At 36.3% G+C, this 21751-nt stretch overlaps 2 protein-coding genes across 3 annotated transcripts; both read right to left on the minus strand.

The window, feature by feature from the left end:
* Nucleotides 1–338: 338 nt before the first annotated feature.
* On the minus strand, nt 339–3810 carry LOC110715478 (NADH dehydrogenase [ubiquinone] iron-sulfur protein 7, mitochondrial-like). The gene is made up of 2 exons (XM_021894060.1): nt 3283–3810; nt 339–927 (listed from the first exon to the last, which is right to left on the minus strand). The coding sequence occupies exons 1-2, from the start codon at nt 3678–3680 to the stop codon at nt 693–695; spliced, it is 633 nt and encodes a 210-aa protein (XP_021749752.1). The 5' UTR covers nt 3681–3810; the 3' UTR covers nt 339–692.
* Nucleotides 3811–4843: 1033 nt separating this feature from the next.
* LOC110715477 (serine/threonine protein phosphatase 2A 55 kDa regulatory subunit B beta isoform-like) lies at nt 4844–15761 on the minus strand. Of its 2 annotated transcripts, none has more exons than XM_021894058.1 (14): nt 15161–15761; nt 12292–12395; nt 12085–12183; nt 11861–11980; nt 10898–11083; nt 10597–10688; nt 10176–10294; nt 9230–9353; nt 8989–9112; nt 7183–7251; nt 6971–7062; nt 6799–6876; nt 6574–6644; nt 4844–5419 (listed from the first exon to the last, which is right to left on the minus strand). In XM_021894058.1, the coding sequence occupies exons 1-14, from the start codon at nt 15285–15287 to the stop codon at nt 5283–5285; spliced, it is 1542 nt and encodes a 513-aa protein (XP_021749750.1). In that variant the 5' UTR covers nt 15288–15761; the 3' UTR covers nt 4844–5282. The 2 variants fall into 2 exon arrangements, with proteins under 2 accessions (XP_021749750.1, XP_021749751.1); XM_021894059.1 differs by having other exon boundaries at nt 10901–11083; nt 15161–15760.
* Nucleotides 15762–21751: the final 5990 nt, after the last annotated feature.

The following is a 21751-nucleotide window of genomic DNA, read 5'->3' on the forward strand; positions in this document are numbered from 1 at the left end:
AACCAAACGCCCCCTTATAGTGTTAATTAACTTTAAATCTAAATTTCACCTGTCTTCTTCAATTATTGTTTAATTTTACAGTATAACCCATCTTCCTTTCTTTTAGAGAACTCACCCAACAATCTTTTACGAAGTCCATATAACATAAGTATTGCAAAAACCATTATCATTATACTCCAATACTCCATATGTGATTAGAATTTCGCACAAAAGTCAATAAGCCAATAGTAAGTGAACTGGGTGACTTTCTCCTTACAAAGACAGCTACCATTGCAACAAATCTTAAAATTATATCCAACAAAAAAAAGCTATGAAAAAAGCTATGTAAACAATATACATACTACAATACAAAGCTACAAAACCTTTATTAGAGAATGAAGAGATCGAATGCTGAGGTTTTTCTTCATCGTTCCCACGGTACAAAACCAAAAGATAGCTTCACTTAGCCATAAAACAAAAATAATTCAGAATTTTACTTGAAAATCTGTTAAACCTGAAGGAACTATAAAAGCGAGTAATCCTCTCATCAGTTACAATAATAAACCACAACCAGGATTCACAGTTCAGAGCAATTTCAAGGGACATCCTTCAGATATCATGAAATGACCCTTGACCATATTACAATCCATCATAATACACATTATTTTCTTGCCATATTGTAGCCACGTCGAAGGAATAGACGCAGAATGAGTTCACTTGGTCCACCAATGAAGGAAATCCTTGCGCCTGCTAATCTTCTTCTGTAGCTGCAAAAGTCCATAAAGCAAGGCCTCAGCTGTTGGTGGACATCCAGGGACATAGATATCCACTGGAACAATCCGGTCACAACCTCGGACAACAGCATATGAATAGTGGTAGTATCCACCTCCATTTGCACAGCTTCCCATAGATATAACCCACCTTGGCTCAGGCATCTGGTCATAAACCCTGAAATTATATGAATATACAGATGTTAGGACATTCTTCAAGAACACAAGTTGTCAGAACTCGCACGAGGGGAACTCTAGCCTCTAGTCAGTACTCAGTAACCAATTCAATATAGAAAATTCTAGTCATCCAATTTAACTCAACTCTTCACCAAAAGCCAAAGGAGTAACATGATGGAAGCACAGAACAAAGGAAAGAACAGTAAAAGAGAGCGGATACTATGCCAATTGCCAAAACTAGAATTTTGGCAATGGTGGATCTCAATAATCAGACTATATTTCCTTAAATCTATGGCATCTATGTATAGAATTCCTCCACACAAATTTCACAGAAAATGTGGCTTCCATCACAAATATGCAGGGTTAGAACTACCAATCTCCATCACAATCATTGACAATTAATTTTAAACACCAAAGCATATTAAGCTTTCAGCTACTATCCCAAACATGCACCCAAAGACCCTGAAGCAAACTTCAATCTCAAAGAAAGAGCAGTCAGAAAATTAAAGATTACGTCAATAACAGTAAACTACTGAAGGGTGAAAGAACATGGCAGAGGACAACAAAAGAATGCCCTTTACTAGATGAAACTCACGAAAGTAGGACAGGAAAAAAAAATCCACAAGATTTTGCAGCGTTATAGTTAAGCGGAAGGCATGTTAGGATAAATAACAAGCTGTGAGTGACTTGGGGGGCTTACTGATCTTTACCCAACTAGTCTACTTTCAGGAAATTTTTAGAAAGGAAGTTACAATCTCTTAATCCAGCTTCTGACCTGCCTCACTTCCTTGATTAACCTTATTCAGCGCTATCACCAACTAGTTCAGAATTACTTGTGTGTTTAGGCAAGTAACCTATCATTATCAACCCTCAAACCCAGCTCAGACTACACAACCTACTGAGTTCTTTCAAGAAAACTACACACTACCATTACTACAAGCCAAAGGAACACTAAACACTTCCTCAATCATAAATAAGACTAACTTATAAGTTTCACCATAAAGCTCCCTCCAGAAGAGAGAGAAATCATTCTGGCTCGGCAACAATGACACTCAACTAGCATCAATTACAACATAGAGGCTTTTCTGCTTTGTATCATGCACTAGTGACACTTAACTAGTTCCAAAACAAATCCAGTTTAGAAATCACATTCACACACGCACACAACCACATATAGAGTGGGCAAAAATGGAAATGGCACTATAGGAAAGCACGAGGAGTGTGATACAAAATCAAGCCCTGGATGGAAAATATACAGGTTATGAAGGGGAAATGAATATGGCAAGGGACTAGTGTTTAAAAAGGCACGCCTAGACAATTAGGGTGGGATGCATTTTTTGCTCTAAAAGAGGCGCATTCAAAGAGGCACACATAAGCAAGGATTAATATTGTGTGCTCACTTCAAAGAGGCACACCGAAGCGCACCCAAGGTATGCAGCAGGACCCTCTTCACCTCATTGCGGCATTGCGCCTTGAGCATAACTTGTTCCGCTACCTACAGGCTATACACAATATAAAATTACCCTCCCTCCATAGGACCACAAATAATTGCAACCATGTTCTGGACTGCTTTAAGCCTTAAAGCCATGCAAAAATTCTCACTTCTTAAAGTTAATCACCATAATAATGTAAATTGCAATTTCAATCACCATTGTCCAAACAACAAAGGAGTCCACAATAAACAAAGAAATTGGTATTTATAAAAGGGAAACATCCAAGTAAGATATCTATTGCTCGAATATACAGTAACAATAAAGGCAACATGCCAATGTATTCCCATATAAAGCAACAACTTATGATACATCAACATAAATATTTTCTCCCTTGCAATGCACTAATCTAAAACTCCAAATCACTTTCTTTCATAAGCAGGCTAGTCCATCAAAATCATATCATCCAATTCATCAAAGCACCACAATTTGGCAATTATTTTCACTTGACTCCATGAACGATCAGCTCATATCCAAAAACACGATCCTTGTCTCGATTTCATAACCATTAACAACAGATATAATCAACAACCCACCCCATAATATATCCCAATCACACAAATGATCATTGAACACCGCCATCTCCTCCTCAATTCCCCCTAATTCTCCAAAATTCACAAACTTGATTGCACAAAGAAATTTTCATGATCTTATTCGAATTCTCATGATACCCAATTGAAAAAATATCCCCAAAAACAACGCTGACTCTCTAGATTCTCTAAGACAACCCTAAAAATCCCAAACAAAATCCAAACCCTAAAACCCCAATACAAAACCAACCACCCCCACAAAAAATCAAATAAATCATTCAAAAAAAACCCTAAACACAATCAAAATCAAACCCAAAAGAAAAGAAGGGGGCATACTTGCGAAGAGCAGGAGCCATCTTATTAGTAAGAGTACCAGCAACAATCATACAATCAGATTGACGAGGACTAGGCCTAAAGATAATCCCAAAGCGATCCAGATCGTAACGAGCAGCACCAGTATGCATCATCTCAACAGCACAACAAGCAAGCCCAAAAGTCATGGGCCAAATGGACCCACGACGGGCCCAGTTCATGAGGTCATCAACCTTTGAGATGACGTACTCCGCCGCCTTGGGGAGGGCGGGAGGTGGGGCTCTGGCGTAGGTGGTGGGTTGAGTGGTGGATGAGGCGGAGGAGAGAGAAGGGTGGGTGGTGTGGAAGGCGGAAGAGAAATGGGGGAGGGTTTTAAGGGTGGTTGTTGTGCGGGTTGATGCGGCTCGAGCTAGGAGCGCCATTGATGAAGGAGGAGAGAGAAAGAGAGACACAGAGATGGGGAAATGGGGGAGGAGAGAGAAAGTGAGTTGTTTAAATTAGGAGATGGGGAAATTGGGTCGGTTTATTTGTTTTCCCTGGAGAATGGGAAAAACTCAGGCTACTGGAAACTTGGATTATCAAGTGAAAAAAAAAAAAAAAAAAAATTAAAATTGTATACTACTCGTATGTACTTCTGCAGTTCTGCTAATACACTACATATATTTCTCGTCATGTCTTACAAAAAAAATTTAAATTTAAAACGTAGTAAGTTAGTAGAATAGGTATTAATAAGTTGTATTTCGTAATAAGTTTAGCCTAATTCAAGGCCTAGCGTTTGATTCGTAGGGTGGTATGAAATTATAGATTTGGAATCAGGAATGGGGTTAAGGTGGTATTGAGTTAGAACTTAATACTTAATACCATATATTTAATTCAATTCTGGAATGAAATCTTTCACTATTCCCTCCTTGATACCTAAGGGAATGAAATGGGCCAAACCCACCTCCTCTCAAGGTTTCTAAACCCCATACCTATTCCAATTAATAATAATTAAAAAAAAAAAATAGCACTTAGTTGAACAGATAGTAGTTGATGTTTGTTCATTTACAAGTTCAAAGCGAATAGATTCCAAGTAGTGACATTATAAATGAAAATTACACCCTTAAAGATGCATTTTAATCACCTAATTTTCACGTTTTAATGTAATTGTGAATTAAACTTGATTATCTCGTACGGAAGCTGCCATATTAGAGTATGGAAAGATCACACAATACTATGACATCTAACCATATGCATCATCAAAGTAGTTGAATATACTAATCTTCATAAACCGCTCCAACAGCCACAAAAATATATCGATGTAAAGCTTTACTAGCCACAAGAATCAACAACATATGCTTGAACAGGTGGATCTCTCTTGTTCATCCTACGTACTTACGCATGCATGTTGACCCAAAATCTTTGATTACTTTAATACGAGTAGAAGAAAACCACAAAAAGCTAAAGAAAACAAAAGAGGTATAGAAGACATTAACTGAGAAAGTACAATAGAGTAATAATTATCACAAACTCTACAAGTTTAGAAAAGAAAAACATTAGTACTTTCAATATCATTATACAACAGCAAATTTAGGAACAAAAGGCATAACAAAAGAATTGGTTAGCTGGTAAAATGACTATAATAACAGTAATAACATTTTGCAGAAATCCTAAAACGCGCTAATAATTCAATAATAACAATAATACAAAGGGCGGATGGTATTGATGTGAATGATGAACCTTAAGAGCTCCATAATAGCGAAATCTGCAGTTGAAGTTCGATCTCATGTCCACAAGCATCATCACTGCCAAAAGAGACATTCTTGTCGTATCTACTGTTAAAAAAACTTTCTTGTAACTTGTAACTTTTTCTTTTCATCTGACCTAACAGCAGAGGAAAACCATTTCGGGCAATCCTGCTTCTAACATACTGCAATCTATAGAATTCTTCATTCTGGGATTGTTCGTGATCACCATAAAAAAATCTTCTAGTTCAAGATGAACAACTTTATTTTGCAGAAGCACATTGCGCTCCAAGAATATCTCTAGGCATAATACATATACAGGCTGTTAGCAGCAGCACATGCAATTGAGTTTTCTGTGGGGTGCCATGCTAAATGAAGCAACTTCATGTTGAAATCAAAAGCATTTCCATTTGCATCACTTCCAGGACTCTCCGATCCTAACCAAAGAGAAGCAAAGCATACATTATTAGTAAACAGCACTTTCACAGGACAAGCTGTACAATTGTAATTTGAAAGGGCTTGATTTAAATCTCTGCAGCCCAGAACTGTCGCTTTTTACAAAAAGAACAAGAAAAGAACGTTCCGGCATATCATCGCGCGATCTATTGACAGCAGACAATGAATGATATTCAAACCAGGGAAGGAATATTGACCATATCCATCTAGTGTCTAGACTGTCTACATCCCCTGAAACTAATTTTAACCTTGATAAAAGTGAGCACATCGAAAGTTCTTTTTAGGGACGACCATGATCTTAGACGCATCAAGCGTGTTAATCCAGCTCGTATAATGAATGGGCTGAGCTTGAACTCACTAACGTTTGGTTCAACAGATTGTGATGCTATATAAACTTCTAAACCTTTTGTCCTGAACTTCCAATATAACTAATACAATTGGGGGGAGGGGAGGGGGGATTTTTCTAGAAAACCAACATTACTAAAAACAATTTTTTTTTTTTTGGGGGGGGGGGGTCTTTCTAGAAAACCACAGATGTTCTCAAGGGGGAAGGTAACTTTTACTGGACAATCATGTAACTATTATCTCAGAATAGAGGGAGTATGAGCTTAGTTTGAGCTTCATAGTCACATAGACATAGTTCCCAATTTAGAGTTCCATGGAGTTGTGTGAAAAAATGCAGCACCACTTTAGAGGCACTATAAATACTTCTGAAGAAATCTTAATTTTAATCCGTTTCACGAGATCATGGTGTCTGCTTATTTGCTTAAATAAAGGTTATCTTCTAAGTCAGGTACACTGAAGGTCTACATAAAGTCTTCACAAATATCTCCTGTAACTAAATAGTAGCATGTGACAATTATACTCAACGTGTGTGTCTAAATGATAACACATTTAAACTACATAGCACAAAAAAGTGTCAAATAAGTAGAGAACTGTCTTTGACAATGGTTGTATTCACCATCTCTGCTAAATGAGACCAACAAACTACAGAGTGGTTGTATCAACCACCGCTACTAAGTGAGACTTCAAGCCACTGAGAAATAGCTATAACCAACAGATTTTCACAAATTATTTCAGCAAAATTGATACTTTCAATCTAGAGTTTCCAGGAACAGTATATGCCAATACATACCTTGCCTCGCACCACGTGTAAAGGTGCCAGTTCTTGAGGGTCTATGGTTTGTACTGGCTGGAAGTTGCTTCCTGAAAATAACAAAATTTACCCAGTGAGAGAAATCCAACATGAACAGCAACATAAAAGAAGAGATAGACTTGGCAATTGAAGCAAATTGCAGAAGTTTATTCATTGTGTCTGAAAAGAACATGGTGAAAATATTTTTAGCAATCAGACTTTTACCTCATGGGGTTTTTGCTGGCTTCCAAGGTTGAGGCTTCTGTGCTGCCCGAAGAGCAGCCAAAGACACGAAACAAATTGCTGATAGTGGAGAATATTTTTAGACATCAAAATGGCAGCAATACAATAAAATATTAAAATGAAGGGTAGTACGCCATGCAATGAAATTGATCACCTGTAAGAACCAGTTGCTGCTCGCAATCCGTCTCCACTCAGACAGCACTCAAATTTGTCAAAAATGGAGTCATTTTCATACAAATCACAGAGCTGACAACATAAACAAATTGAACCCAACAAGATTAGCAAACTAATTAAAGGCAGACAAATAGGAAGTTTAACATGTTTGACTAACACAAGAAATTGAACAAGACTGATACAAGAACTAACCCTTGGTCTCAAATGTTCATGAACCTGGAAAGTTGCAACAGGCCCAGAATCCATATTTATATCCCATAGCTGAAAAAAAAAAAAAGGATAGATGAAAGTCTTAAGCTAATAAAATCTGTTCAGGGTTGATCATTAAACTAATCTTTTTACTTCTATTATTAGGTAAAAAAAGAGTAATATATATTTGAAACAAAGTAATGTATCTAAAGAGGAGCAGGAAACAGAAATCCTTCCAAAAAAAATAATATTAACGCTACCTCCATTAAATATATTAGTTGCAACTTTGGGGTATTATTTGTGAGATATAAAATATTCCAAAATTGCAACTAATATTTAACGGAGGTAGTAATAAAAATTACAAAAAAAAAAAAAAAAAAAAAAAAGAAAAAAAAAAAAAAAAAAAGAGGTGGACCAAATGTGCAACACATCAGTCAAAGTGATTCCAAGAAAAATCCCTCCTTAATCTATACAGAAGTAGTTAAAGAAACTCAACCCCATATTCTGCTTTTGCTATCACCAAAAACCACAAAATAGCAAGAAAACCATTATGAACCAATAATATATGCTACTTACCCTCAAAACCAAACACAAATCAGACGAAGGAGATACACTAAAAAGTTCATCAATGCCACTTCTTTCATAGATCATAGCTTCATGGTCAATAACCTTCAAAGGCATTTGATAGCTTTATAATTTTTTTGGTGTCCTAGCTTCAATTGAGAAGAGATCAAAAGATTATTCTACCTTATTCATGCTCCCTTGGCTAATCTATGCCTCATAAGATACCCTAATCTGATAGATATCACATATAAAAGTGATGCACACATGGTTGTTAGGATTCTGGTCCAGATCTTATGATCCTATATTCTACAATCCACAAACAAGTCACTGATCCGGATCTTAATGTTTGTAGGATTGGTAAAAACTTATAGTGGTCGGATCTTAATACGACTTCACGATCTTCGGATCCAACATACAATGATAACTTATGAGTTAAGACAGTAAACCATTTTTACATTTTTCTGTAAATGTATAGTTCATATTCACATATCATTAGATTTATTATTATATTATTAGCTGGAAAAAAGACATTCGAACCAGTTTTACTGATTTGATACAACCCTCCACCTCACCCCCCCCCCCCACCCCCACCCCCGGATCCAAAGATAAAATTTGGATCTAACCCTGGGTGAGAGTCTAATTACTCTAATATATAAGACTACAAATGAAAAAAAAAAATTGATACTTCATATATTATAAGAGTGGCATAGACAAAGTCAGGATTTTCAGATTAAGACAAAGTCAAGATTTCAGATGAAGACAGAGTAGGCTCATTGTTTTCCTTCAAAAATACAGCATTGAGCTTATATACCAGCCCTGGCAACTGAGAAAGACTATCATCCTTCTACTTCATTCTGTTAGCAACTAATCCTTCAAAAAACCCTACTTTGTACATGTTACAAATTTCCACAAAAGTAGCAAATAACATTTAATTTGGGAGCGAGGTCTCACATTACACTGGCTTATTAATTATGTACTTTACAAAAATTCTCACCAGATTCACACAAAGATTTTGCCTGAGAATTTTATAACATGGTTGGTACTTTAATTGTATGATATAAATTAATCAAACTATTCTCCTACGCAACTTTCCCAACATAGGAGCATAAGAAAAATTAAACCACAAAACTCAGGCAATTTTTCTTTCTTAAGAAATAAGATGCCGTGAAACATGCAATGCTAAGGAAAATTACAAGTCACAGAACTTGCAAGCCTAAAGGAATGAATAAGTAGAAAAATATAGACCTTCAGAGACATATAGTCACGACTGAGCATGTATCTACCATCTTTTGCAAATTTGACATCTGAAATTGAAGCAATTATCTCAGTGAAAAAGGATCTTGAACCAGGAGTCTCCTGCACCTCAAACCTGTACGTGTAGGATAAAAAGTTTATATAGTAATTATGATGATTTTTTTATATTTTCATAATTCAGAGCAGCTAATTTATTTAGTCAGAGAGACTTGTGAATTGAAAGATCTCTCACAGCTTGCTATGACTATCGCATAAAGCAGACTGCCGTAGGTCAATTAGTCGGATAGAACCCTTTGAGCTACTATATGCTAAGGTGTTGCAGTGGGTAGGGTGAAATTCGGCTGAAGTTATCACCTCTGCAAGAATAAGCTCAAACGTATCAGTTCCAGAATATAGCATTGAAAGTCATGCGTAACTTCAAAGTAAGAAAACATTTCTTATATTAATCAAATTTATTCATCTACAGAAATGCTCCAACCATAGGATGGGTGTAGAGGTAGGCAAGTTCCTAGATGGACATCTAAAAAAAAAAAAAAGTAATACGAAGTATAAATATTTCCCACAGTTAAAGTGCAGGAAACCATTTCCTAGTTGCCCTAATATCCCTCCTTGCTATAATAATTTCATTTTTTTTTAATTAAATAAAAAAAAAAAAAAAAAAAGTTGATTGACTTGAAAAGCTAGAGTGCAAGAATCTAAATTGTTCTCTTGTGGAAAAGGAAGATAAAATTACGAAGAATAATTCATATACTTGTACTCCGTAAATGCAAAGCAGGAAAAAGGCAACAAAAATGATATCAACAATCCCGGGAGAATCCCACTATAAGTGGTTTCTAGGAAAGATTATATTAATACAGCTTAACCCCTTACCAATATAAACTGGTTGTACAAAGCAGAGGGAACTTACTAACAGAAAGAGAACACTTAAAGACTGCATTAATTGATTGCCTTCGGTTCATATATAAATACTTCATATATATCAAGGAGTATGTACACTAATCATCTTACCATCCCAAGTAATCTCTAGCATAAGGTGGAGAAAAAATAGCTCATTGGGGGAAAAAAAAAAGAAAAAAAAAAAGAAAATCCTTGTTTAATCCATCCTTAAAGAGAAGTTTAAAAGAGAAAGAAAATGCAATTAGGCATGCAACAATGCTTGAGAATGATGAGATTTCTACCAGTTAGATCCTCCATGTTTGCAGGCTTAACATCAACAATATTGAAACTTTGACTGCTAATTTCCAAGTTCCAGAGATTTATGCGGAGGTCATCAGCCGAAATAAAGGTCTCTCCATCACTAAAAAGAGAAAGAAGAAAAAGTGACGTTCCTGAATTTGAAGTAAACAAAGTAACATAAAGTTTATAGACCAAATTACTTGAGGCAACAGACACCGAATAATAGTGATTAATGCTTAAAATCCTAACAAACCTAATCAAGAAGGACGAAATGCTTCAAAGTTCAAAAAGAGGTGTAACAGGGGTCCAGGCCTTTGGGAGTGATTATGATTAGTGACCATAAACATTAATAACTATAAATATGTAAACAAAATTTAACTGTTGTAATCCTCAAAGTGGCATTCATAGAAAATAGACACAAACCTGTTATTTGAAATAGAATTGATATGATAGTCGTGGGCATGACCATATACTCTTCTACAACTTGCCGTAAGACTTGTTTCTTGACTAGTTACCTGGACATTAACTTGAGAATTGGTAAGCCAAAAAAAGAATAGTTTGCCAGGTTAATATAGTCACAGTGACTCCTTAATTAATGCATTTTTCTTATAAATATTACATGGGTAGTATAGATTAATTTTCAAAAAGATTAGTGCAAATCCTGTATTAGCAATCACTTTGTTCGAAACAAGAACCAAATATGCCTAATATATTAAAATACAACTACCGTGGGTAAGCGTAGTGATGCAACGCCACCAGACGGGAACGAAAAGTCAGTGCTCAAACAATTGGTTGGTTTGACATTAAATCCTCCATTTGGAATGCCTTTGGAACCTGTCGAAGAGCTTCGTTCAATCTTTGATGGATCCACATTCACACTGCACACCTTCTTGATTTTCTTCTCTTGAACCTGTCTCAAAGAGACAGCTACAGGTTAGAGGAATACAATGTTCTTGTCACGTGCATGATTGGTGTGACAATATGTTACACTCACACGGTGCCATTATGCAACTTTAATTCTAAGACAAATCAGTATCCAAAAGAATATAAAAATAATACACATCATACAAAATATTACCATACACAAGATTAAATCATCAAACTACATCCCAACACCAAAATTGTTCAAGATGAGTAGGCATTAGTACTTTAGATGACAAGATGCTCATAAATTACTAACTCTTTATTAGAGATTTACATCACTACAAGGACAATTACATTTGATTGCAGGTCAGAACACCTCAGTACCACAGTTTTTATGTACAGCCAGTAATTGGCAGCTGGAAACCGATTAGTCTTCTTTGTCACCATCCAGTCCAGTTTTTAAGTATTCACTGACTTGATAGACTACAGATCAGGCCCATTCTATATCAAATATTAACTCTCCTGAAGATATCTCGCAATTTTTACATACCCCACAGTAAGTCAATAACCACAAATAATCTCAGATTGCTACACTTTTTTCAACATCATAATGATTCTTACATCAGGTAAACTTCACATGGACACGAGACAAAAAATTATACCTATCCAAAACTACCATGTGGGAGAAAAAAAAAGTTAGACAAGAAGAGTAATACAGCTAATATCTTCATCCACAGAAAGTGCCTAAATTCGATAGTAATCTGGTGACAGACAAATCCTATGATAAACTGCAAAGACATATAGCAAGCAAGAGTTTCCTCACCTTCCAGAATTTGATGGTTTTGTCATTAGTGGAAAGAAGAAATAGTGCGCCATTAGCCATCTGACACCATCTGATCTTATTAATTTTCTCCTCAATCTCTAAACTCTTTAGGTAGTCAAACTGAAACCAAAAGGTAAATATGTGGGCTTTTCCTGCAAAATTAAGGACAAAAAGGAAGAGAAACAAACATCAACTATGACAGCCGATTCAATGAAGATACATACCTCTGGTTCATGGCTCTGAAACTCAGTCTGATAGCGAAACTCAGGATGCCTACTAGGTGAACAATCCATCTTTTCAAGATCTCTTCTAGGTCCACCATGCTACATATCATATGATCACATTATATATAGGTTATAGGCCTCAACATGTAATTATATTAGAAACAAAGAAAGTTACTTTGTGAATCAAACAAGCATGATTTCACTTACACCCTTTCTGTCGGTTCTCTCAAACAAAACAACCCGGCCCCCGCGATCTCCAGTAGCAAGGTGGTCCCCAGTCTTGTCAAATTCAATAGCTGATATAATATCAACTGCAAGGAGAAAATTACATGTAAATTAGATCCACTGAGCAGACAATATCACAATATCATTTATTTAAGATGGCATGTATCCTGAGTCTACCACAGTCAAGCATGGGAAACCTCTATAAGGTCAATTTCTTATGCTTTATTTTAAATCTAAATGAGATGCTGCCAGCCTATGCCACGTATTACACCACAACAGCTTTGCACAATTGCATCTCATTTCTTGCAATTTTATCCAATAATATACGAGTAATGACCAATATAAAACAAGCAGCTCAGCAGCTGCCACCTAGAATCCACCAAGATCAGCACATTCTCATTTAGATGCCATATACTGTCACCTTATGGCAGCAAAATCATATGATACACTAGGTGAAAGGTGTCCAATCTCTAAACCTCAACAATCATATATACATCAGAAAATTTCACAGATCAGCTGAGTATGCAATTCATATGTATGCTTTTACATTATCAACAATCCTGTAGTGTGCTGATAGAACAGTTCTGCAAACAGTAATGTCCATTTTACATGATTGCCATCGTAGAGTCTGAAGATAGCAAGTTCCATATCATAATTGTAACAAGCATAGGATAAGATAGACAGCAGAAGGAACAACCAAAGTCTGCATAACTAAGTGCTTAACAATGCATAAGAAACTATAGACTCCAAACATAATTACCATCCAGATTATTTTAAACTCCATTTTTTCCTTTACAAATGTCCATCTCTTGATTCATGGATCTTCTTGTAGATAAATAACCCAAGATATTCATCCACCTAATAAGCAACCATATACCAATTTCAGGGAAATATATTATGTGAAGGGGGCAATAGAAGTCAAATGACACAAGAAGAAGTTTATCTTTAAAGGATAGCTCAAAAGAAGGATTAAGACTTTACATCTTAATAAAACTTTCTTAATTTTCCCTCCTTTGGTTTAACTTGTGTCCTAATTGTTTCCATCACTTGTCACCAGACACTGCACATTATGCATTCTTCTACTTATATATTCGGTTAGAATACTAGGACCTCAACAACATACTCTTCAAAATAACAGCAGTGAAGATTGATTTTTTACCTAAGGTAGTCGAAATGTTCTGAATTAGAACCAAAGAAATTATGATAATGCCAAAAGTTGAAATTGGTTTCCCTGTATGTTTCTTCTTTGTTCAAATGGGATCAGTGATCTTTTCAATAACTTGGTGTGCAGCAGCAGAGAGAACTTTATATATACTTCTTTAATTTCTGAACAATACAAATCAATGAACCATCCACTGAATAGCAAAGCCAACAACCTATTCTTAAAACAGATAGACTCCCCTCCCACCCTTAACTGATATTGTTGATACCATTAAGCAGAGTAATTTGTAGAGCTCCTCTCCACTCTTTTCTACATGCACATCATGATTCTCATGAATTTTCTACTTCCTATGAATATACTGGAATAGTAATAGCATTTAGTATTTGACTTATTACAGTTATACCAGAAGACAGACAATGAGCTTTAGATGTTCCCACATAAAGTTTGATCATGGATTGATCCTAGGAAGTGAACTCAGTATCAGAATGAACATAGCTCATACTTCTATAAAAATAAACATATCATTTATGAATCATTTCTTGATTTGGAGATAATAGGATCTCAGGGTTCACTCTATCTGTATACTCCATAACAAATGCCAAAAGCACTGACATGCTCATTAATCCATTACACTTGTCACAGCAGCTTAGCAACTATAAGCACCTGGATAATCAAGGTCAGTTAGGAAAATAGACGCATATTTCAAGTTGAATGCACAAAAGCCTAAACAGCCTTCTTAATGCAACAGCAGGCTGCAAAACAATGGCATAACTAGACATCTTTGGGGGCCGATCACACATAAAGCTATGCTTAAAGAAAGTTTTGGCCGACCTCTAGTCCTCCACACCATGATTCGTTTTCCTAATAATTATTTTGACTAATCTACAAGAAAATTGATGTTAAAATGCTAGATTTGCAGTTAATTCATAGGCAAAACAACAACCAGGGTTGACCAATGATGTGTGATGATCCAATGAAGAAAAAAATCAGTCACCTCAAATCAGCATTTTCCATATCTTCCAGTGTTACCCAAGCTAAAAACTCGCCCAGATATAGGTGGATAAGTGCAGTTTAGGGGAAATTGTGAACCCAGACTCTTGCCCAATGGCAGACATTAGATCCTCACATTTTATGCAGAATTAGCAATTCTGTATACACTACAGCAAAAGCAGTCATCGTTACACAAAGCCTAGATAGAGGATATTACTATTAGTAGTAGCTCAGTTTGCATCCTCAACCATAATCAATCAATTTCCAAATTTAAAACTCTACTTGTAACAAATTCTACCTCCAAAGTCATAAACACAAAAAGGAATGCACCATAATTGCCACCAAATCCATATCACAGTCCTTTCAAAAGAATGATGATTCAAATACACTAATTCATTCTAGTGGATTACAACTAGCTTAGTTGGTATAATACCGAAGACCTGAAATCAAATCCCATCTACATCATTTCATTCCCTTTGCGACCAAGATACACATAAGAAAAACACACTAATCCAATGTCAAACATCAAACATTTCTGATTCTAGACAGCTTTACAGTCTACATTCAACTAAAAACACAGTGAAAATGCTAAAATCACATAAAACATGAAAATAAAGTTACAAAATCACAAAAATGACAAACACCCAATTCTAATTTTTACCATTAAATGATTAAAAAAAACTTAAAGATCTAATATACCTTCTTGAATCTCTTCACCAGCAGTTCTCTCCCCAAATACTTGAGAGAACTTCCAATCCAACGGCGGCGGCGGCAACCCCATTCCTATATCGCCGCCGCCACTGCCACCACCACCGCCACCCTTCATTCTTAGATAAATTTTCTGATCAGATTCACGATCAAAATCAACCAATTAAATAAAGGGTATTGCATGAATAAGCTGATCAAATCCTTTGATTCATGATAAATTAGAAACTTCCATTCAACTTCCAATCTTTTTCTTTAATTTCTGCTCAAATGGGTTCAAACTAAAATTCCCAATAGCCTAAAGAGAGAGATAATCAGATTCTTGATTTTTGCACAAAAACAGAGAATAGAGTTTTAATGGGGTTATCTCATTTTTTTTTCTTCTTTTTTCCTTTTTTTTTTCCTGGGTTTTTCACAATCTCAATGATGAACGATCTCAAAGGATTGAAAGATTCCCAAAAGCTCCAGACACAGATAGACACACACACTATCTCTCTCTTTGAGTTTCTCTCTCTATATATATAGGTATGTTGCGGGGTCTTTGTTTTAGTGTTAGAGAGTAGTGTAACCTGGTTTTGACAAAAAGTAAGGGAGTGAACGAACCCAAAAAAAAGTTAAAATAGTTTGGAGATTTAAGTGATGGGTTCCTTTATGATTTGATGTTACATCTTCATGTTGTTTCAATCTTATTTGGCACTCAGTTGTTTGGTGTTTGTCTCTTTGAACTTGTTAATATTAACGAAAGTGCATGTGTTGTTAACTAAAAAATTTTATTTATTGAAACGATTTTAATAAGTATTTACAAGACTATATTTTTATTCTAAAGTTTAAATCATTATGGGAGTCAAGTGAATAGTGCAAAAAATGCTAATGGGGTACTTCTTAAAAAAACAAAGGGAATAATTGTATTATAAAAAAGATCTTGCTAACAATCTTTGGGGCATTTAAAATACTTCCTATTGTAGTATTAATTTGGAAATGCATGTCAAAAACACGCGTCGATCAACGTAATTAGTGTTCATTTTAATTTAATATTTCTACTTCTAGTTATGTTATCCAATGCCCCAGGAACGTTTGTTAGTTTTTGCCTAATAAGGCATGTTCACTTCACCTTATAAAAAAATATTCGGTAAAAATAATTTCAATTCAGCAAAAATAAGTTCACTTCAGTAAAAATAATTTCAGTTCAGTAAAAATCAGTAACTTTAAAGAAGAAATATAACATAAAATCAGTAAAAAATAATTTTAGTTTAGCAAAAATAATTTTAGTTTAGCAAAAATAATTTCAGTTCAGTAAAATTAATTTTAGTTTAGCAAAAATAATTTTAGTTCAGTAAAATTAATTTTAGTTTAGCAAAAATAATTTCAGTTCAGCAAAATTAATTTTAGTTTAGCAAAAATAATTTCAGTTCAGTAAAATTAATTTTAGTTCAGTAAAAATAATTTAAGTTCAACAAAAATAATTTCAGTTCAGTAAAAATAATTGTAGTTCAGCAAAAATAAGGTGAAGTGAACGGGTCGGAGCCATAAATATAAAAATATTTTGAAAAAATCAAATATATTCTTCATATTACATAGTAGCTTATCATTGTTTTGGAAAATTACGGGAAAGGTAACAATGAAAATTTGGGATAGAGCCAGACAATTGACACAAAGTTGCAATTTGATGAAGTCTTTTTAAGCAAGTTCATCACCGCATCAATAATGTCATTTTTCTAATAAAATAATTGTAATACTACTAGTCACATACTATATAAATTCATTAAATTGTAATGCAAATGGTATAAGATAAGAAGCTATTGATATGAAAAGGTCGAAAAAACAAGACTTTTGGGCTAAAACACTAACCAACAAGTTGCTCTTTTTAGCTTTCATTTGAGGTTGGAAAGATAGAAACCTAATACTCTCGAGTATATTTGGATGCTTGACTATGGAGACATGGGGTACAATAATATGTTTATATTGTTTAATGCTTTGTTTGATTCAACTTATTTTTGTCAACAATTATTTTGTTTACATGGGTTATCATTATATTTTTATATCATGTAAAATTGTTTTATATGTGTGTATAATTATACTGTCTTGTAAAAAAAAAAAATACTAAAAAAGTAATATTTCTTAAATTTCATTCTTTGAAAACTAAGATACTTTTATCTTATTTAATATTATATGAACTTATTTGAAAAAAACTAAAATAAATTAAGTCTAACAGGGCCTACATTTTTAATTTATCATTATCAAATAAGGTTTTCATATCTTTAAGGATCATATGTAAATATGTAATACACTCTCTAAATTTATGTTCAAGATTAGTGCATGTTTTACAGTGCGGTTTTTTTTTTATTATTAACATCACTATATATAATAGAGTAAGTAAATGAATTTAAAATAACTCTATATTATTTAAAACACTTATTAAGACAAATCAACCAAAATTGTACGCAATCGTGTTTTTTCAAATATATTAGAATTATTTTAGAAGTTTCATTCAAATTGAGAATAGTCGCAAAAGCATCTAAATAAAAACGTCAAGCTTGTAAAAAAAAGAAAAACCGTCAAGAAGAAAAAGTGTTTTTTTTTTTTTTGATTCAGCTGAGGTTACAGGGTAACCAAAAAAGGAGAAATAGCAAAACAACTAAACCAAAATAAAAAACAAAAAATAAACAAAGAGACTAAACTACGGAGGGACTAGGCGCGGTAAAGCCACACCCCTAGCATCCTCCTCTAAGATATTACCTAACTCCGACAAAACCACGGTAAGAATAATCAATTGAGAGTCCAAAGTGACTCCGCGGTTGGCCAACCAATCCGCCGCTCTATTTCCTTCACGGTACACATGTGCTACCTTAATTTGCCATCCCGTCTCCTTGAGTAAATTCTGGCAGTAATGAATAGCCTTGCTGTTTTCCCCTCTTAGTACTTCTTGTTGTCTTAATGCTTGCACGCAGGTCAAACTATCTAGTTGAACTTCCAGTCTCAAGATTTGAAGGTTCTTGGCTAGTTCTAGGTGAATCGCTAAACATCGCCCGCAAATTACCATATAAAGCCCACAAATATGACTTGGTGACCATTATGCCCATTTTCTAAAATTGAAATAATCTCGGTTTAAAAAATGTGGAGCCGTATGGCTCGCCGGGGGAGACCGGAGGGCAGGCCGGAGATGCGGGGGACGCGGAGGTACGTCGTCGTCGACGGAAAACGAGGTAAGTCACCGTTAAAATTCACAATTTACCGTTGGAGTGGCTCTGGCGCCTAGGATGGATGCCCAAACCGTAGCCTGGACGTCCAAGCCAAACGCCAGAACCACCAGAGTGGCGTCCAGCCCAGACGCCCAGACCACCAGAGTGGCGTCCAGCCCAGACGCCCAGACCACCAGACTGGCGTCCTGGCCAGGCGCCACTCTACTGGCTGAGGCGCCCTGCCAGGCACCAGTCCAGTGGATGTGGCAGCCCTGGCAGACGCCACCCTTATAAATTAATTTTTTTTTTCTTTTTTGATTTTGTTGTTGTTTTTTATTTATTTATTTTTAAAAAAAAAAATCGAAAATGTTTTTTTTAAAAAAATTCGAAATAGTTTTTTTTTAAATTAATTTTGAAAATTCGAAATAGGTTTTTTTAAAATTAAGTTTGAAAATTCGAAATGGTATATTTTTAAATTTAGTTTGAAAATTCGAATTGGGTTTTTATAAAAATTAAGTTTGATTATACATAATTATGCTTTTTTTTTGTGTTAATTCTGTGTAAATATAGAAATTAAATGTATTATCTGTTAAATGTATTTATTGTAATATATAATTGATGCAGGATTATGGTGGAGACGGAAATGATTACAGTGGGATATTTGGACATGATGGTCCATTCGAAGAAGCTCAACAGGCGATTGATTGGGCAAAACAGGTTGCAATTGCAGCTGGATTTTGCTTGGTAGTAGTAACTCATAAATCTCAACGGGATGGTAGAATGGATCGCATTTTGAGATGTGACCGTTATCGCAAAAGAGAAGACAGAGATTTTTGTACAGCCACTCGGTTTGATACAAAGCGGAAAGGTTGTGGGTGTGAGTTCAGAGTAAAGGTTCGACAACTACGGAGTCGTGACGGTTGGGAAGTGATTGGTTACTCTAAATGGGGGTATCACAACCATGAGATGATAGTATATGAAGAGGGTCATCGACAGCTGAGCGGCTTAAGTCCTGCTGCGAAAGTAGTTGTGAAAGAAATGAGTGATGCTCAAGTCAAGCCTGCTAAAATATTAGCATCTGTGTTAGAGAAATTTCCAGAAGACCATCCAAACCGAAGACACATCTACAACATCAGACAACAACTCAGGTTTGAACGGTCAGAGGGAAGGAACCCTATACAGCAGCTGCTACACCAGGCACAATCACGTGGTTACCTGTTCTGGTTTGATTCTGATGAAGATACAGCGGAGGTGACTCATCTTTTCCTTATGCATCCTGATTGTGCTGATATGATCAAGTCTTGGCCATTTGTGATTTTGATCGACTCAACGTACAAGACAAACAAGTACAAGTTCCCACTGGTTGAGATCATGGGGATGACTCCAACGAACCAGAACTTTCTGATTGGTCATGCAATCATCAAGGATGAGACGACTCCAAGTTATTATTGGGTGTTGGAGAAGCTGAGAAACTACATCGGGCCTAATGTTCATCCAGCAGCCATCGTCAGCGACTGTGAGGGAGGTCTCTTTGCCCCCATAGCAGAGCTGTTTCCAGAATCGAACCACTTATTGTGCACATGACACATCAACAACTGCGTGAAAGTGAAAGCCTACAACCTTTTCAACAAGAATTTGGAAATGGCAGAGAGATTGGTGAATGGTAAGTGGCGGAAGATCCTACAGGCTACCATAGAGGAAGCGTATGAGCGAGCATTGGCTAACTTCAGGGATTCGTACCAGTGGTGTCCGGCACTGGTGGACTATGTGATGCAACAATGGGTCCCTCACAGGGAAAAGTTTGTCAAATATTGGACAAACCAGGTACTTCATTTCGGGAACACTACAACATGTAGAGTTGAGAGCTAGCTATTGCGTTTCTTGGGTCGTCATACAGACATTTCATCCGACTAGACATGTCATCCGATTTTCCAGTGCCACCGATTATACCTCGGTGGTACAACATTCGCACAGCGAGCGTAGAGGGTTGGGATGCGCTATATCATGACCGGATCCACGAATGGAACACCCTAGCTACATTTTAGTTTTTCATGTTTACATTCTTCCTATGTAATCTTATTTGTACGTTTCTCTTTTAATGAGAACATTAATCTTTTATATTGTATTGCTTACTGCATTCTATATGTTGCATGGGTAAGTTGCGCGGATCCACGAACGGTTATATCAAAATTTAAAAACAGCAATGATAATATGTTTAAGTTGGAAGCTAAAAGAACAATCTAAAATGTTACAAACTTACAACATAATGTCCAATTTAATAAATTAAAACGATAATATTTAAAGTGCTCTATAAATAAAATGACAAAACCATCAGTAATCCCTCCTCGACGACGACTCCCACTGCGCAAGGGTCTGTTCCAGACTATCAACAACAGCTCTCCCTGTTGCACTCATGTTGTCCTTCTCAAGAGAGAGTTTCTGTACGTCCTGCATTATCTTTCCCATCCACTGCATACAACAAAAAACAAAAGATGAAATACAATAACAACATATAAAACTTAATTAAAAGACAACGATAAATATAATATGAGACATACCGCTTCCATGACAGTAGGCGGTGGCACATAATCATCATCGCTGTGGTCGAGATCTGCGATCAACCTCGGGTGCGAATACCGGTTGAACCATTCCATGTAGTAATGGTCACACATGGGAGGAACCCCAGAGGGCGGCCGCTGCAACTCCGCAGTCCATAAGCGGGCCACCATCGGAAACTGGTCCCACGTCCCGGTCATGATATCCGGCCATTGCACGACGTAGTCCCTCGACGATGCAGGTCGGACCGCCTTCATCGGGCATGCCGGGGGAGGAGGGACAACTTGGACAAATCCAAGCTGGCGAAGACAACGCTGGGGCATGTACGCCTCGACGATCTCACGATACTGAATGAGTCCCGTGTACAGGGTCCTGGGTACCCTAACACTAGGGTTCGGGCCGAAAGGCATCCAGTTCACCTGCACATAGTTTTAAAATTTAATAACATGAATATAATATGTGCAAATAATAAAATGTAGAAACAATTTATAAACGTTACCTCTAAGGGGGACAGCCTGTCCAGCAATAACCGTATCGATCGGAGGCGGTCAACGGACTTCTTCTCCGAGCGCGGACTCCACGCACAAGCACGCGGCATCCCCTCATCAATAGGAACCGGGTCACGATGTGGTCGCAATGCAGGAAAGTACTCGTATATCCATGTCTGCAATAGAGTCAGACACCCAGTGATACCTGTCGCGTCAGCCCGACTCGCAAATCCTAGTTGGCGATACAAATATGCCAACGTAGCCGATCCCCAGGAAAACTGGCCTACACTGTCGGGGTCACACGCCTCTACTATGTCGCGTGGCCTGAGCTTGTTTCCGCCGCTCTTATCCGGAAACAAGGT

Source organism: Chenopodium quinoa, unplaced genomic scaffold (assembly GCF_001683475.1).
Source record: "Chenopodium quinoa cultivar QQ74 unplaced genomic scaffold, ASM168347v1, whole genome shotgun sequence".
Classification (NCBI taxonomy): Eukaryota; Viridiplantae; Streptophyta; class Magnoliopsida; order Caryophyllales; family Amaranthaceae; genus Chenopodium; species Chenopodium quinoa.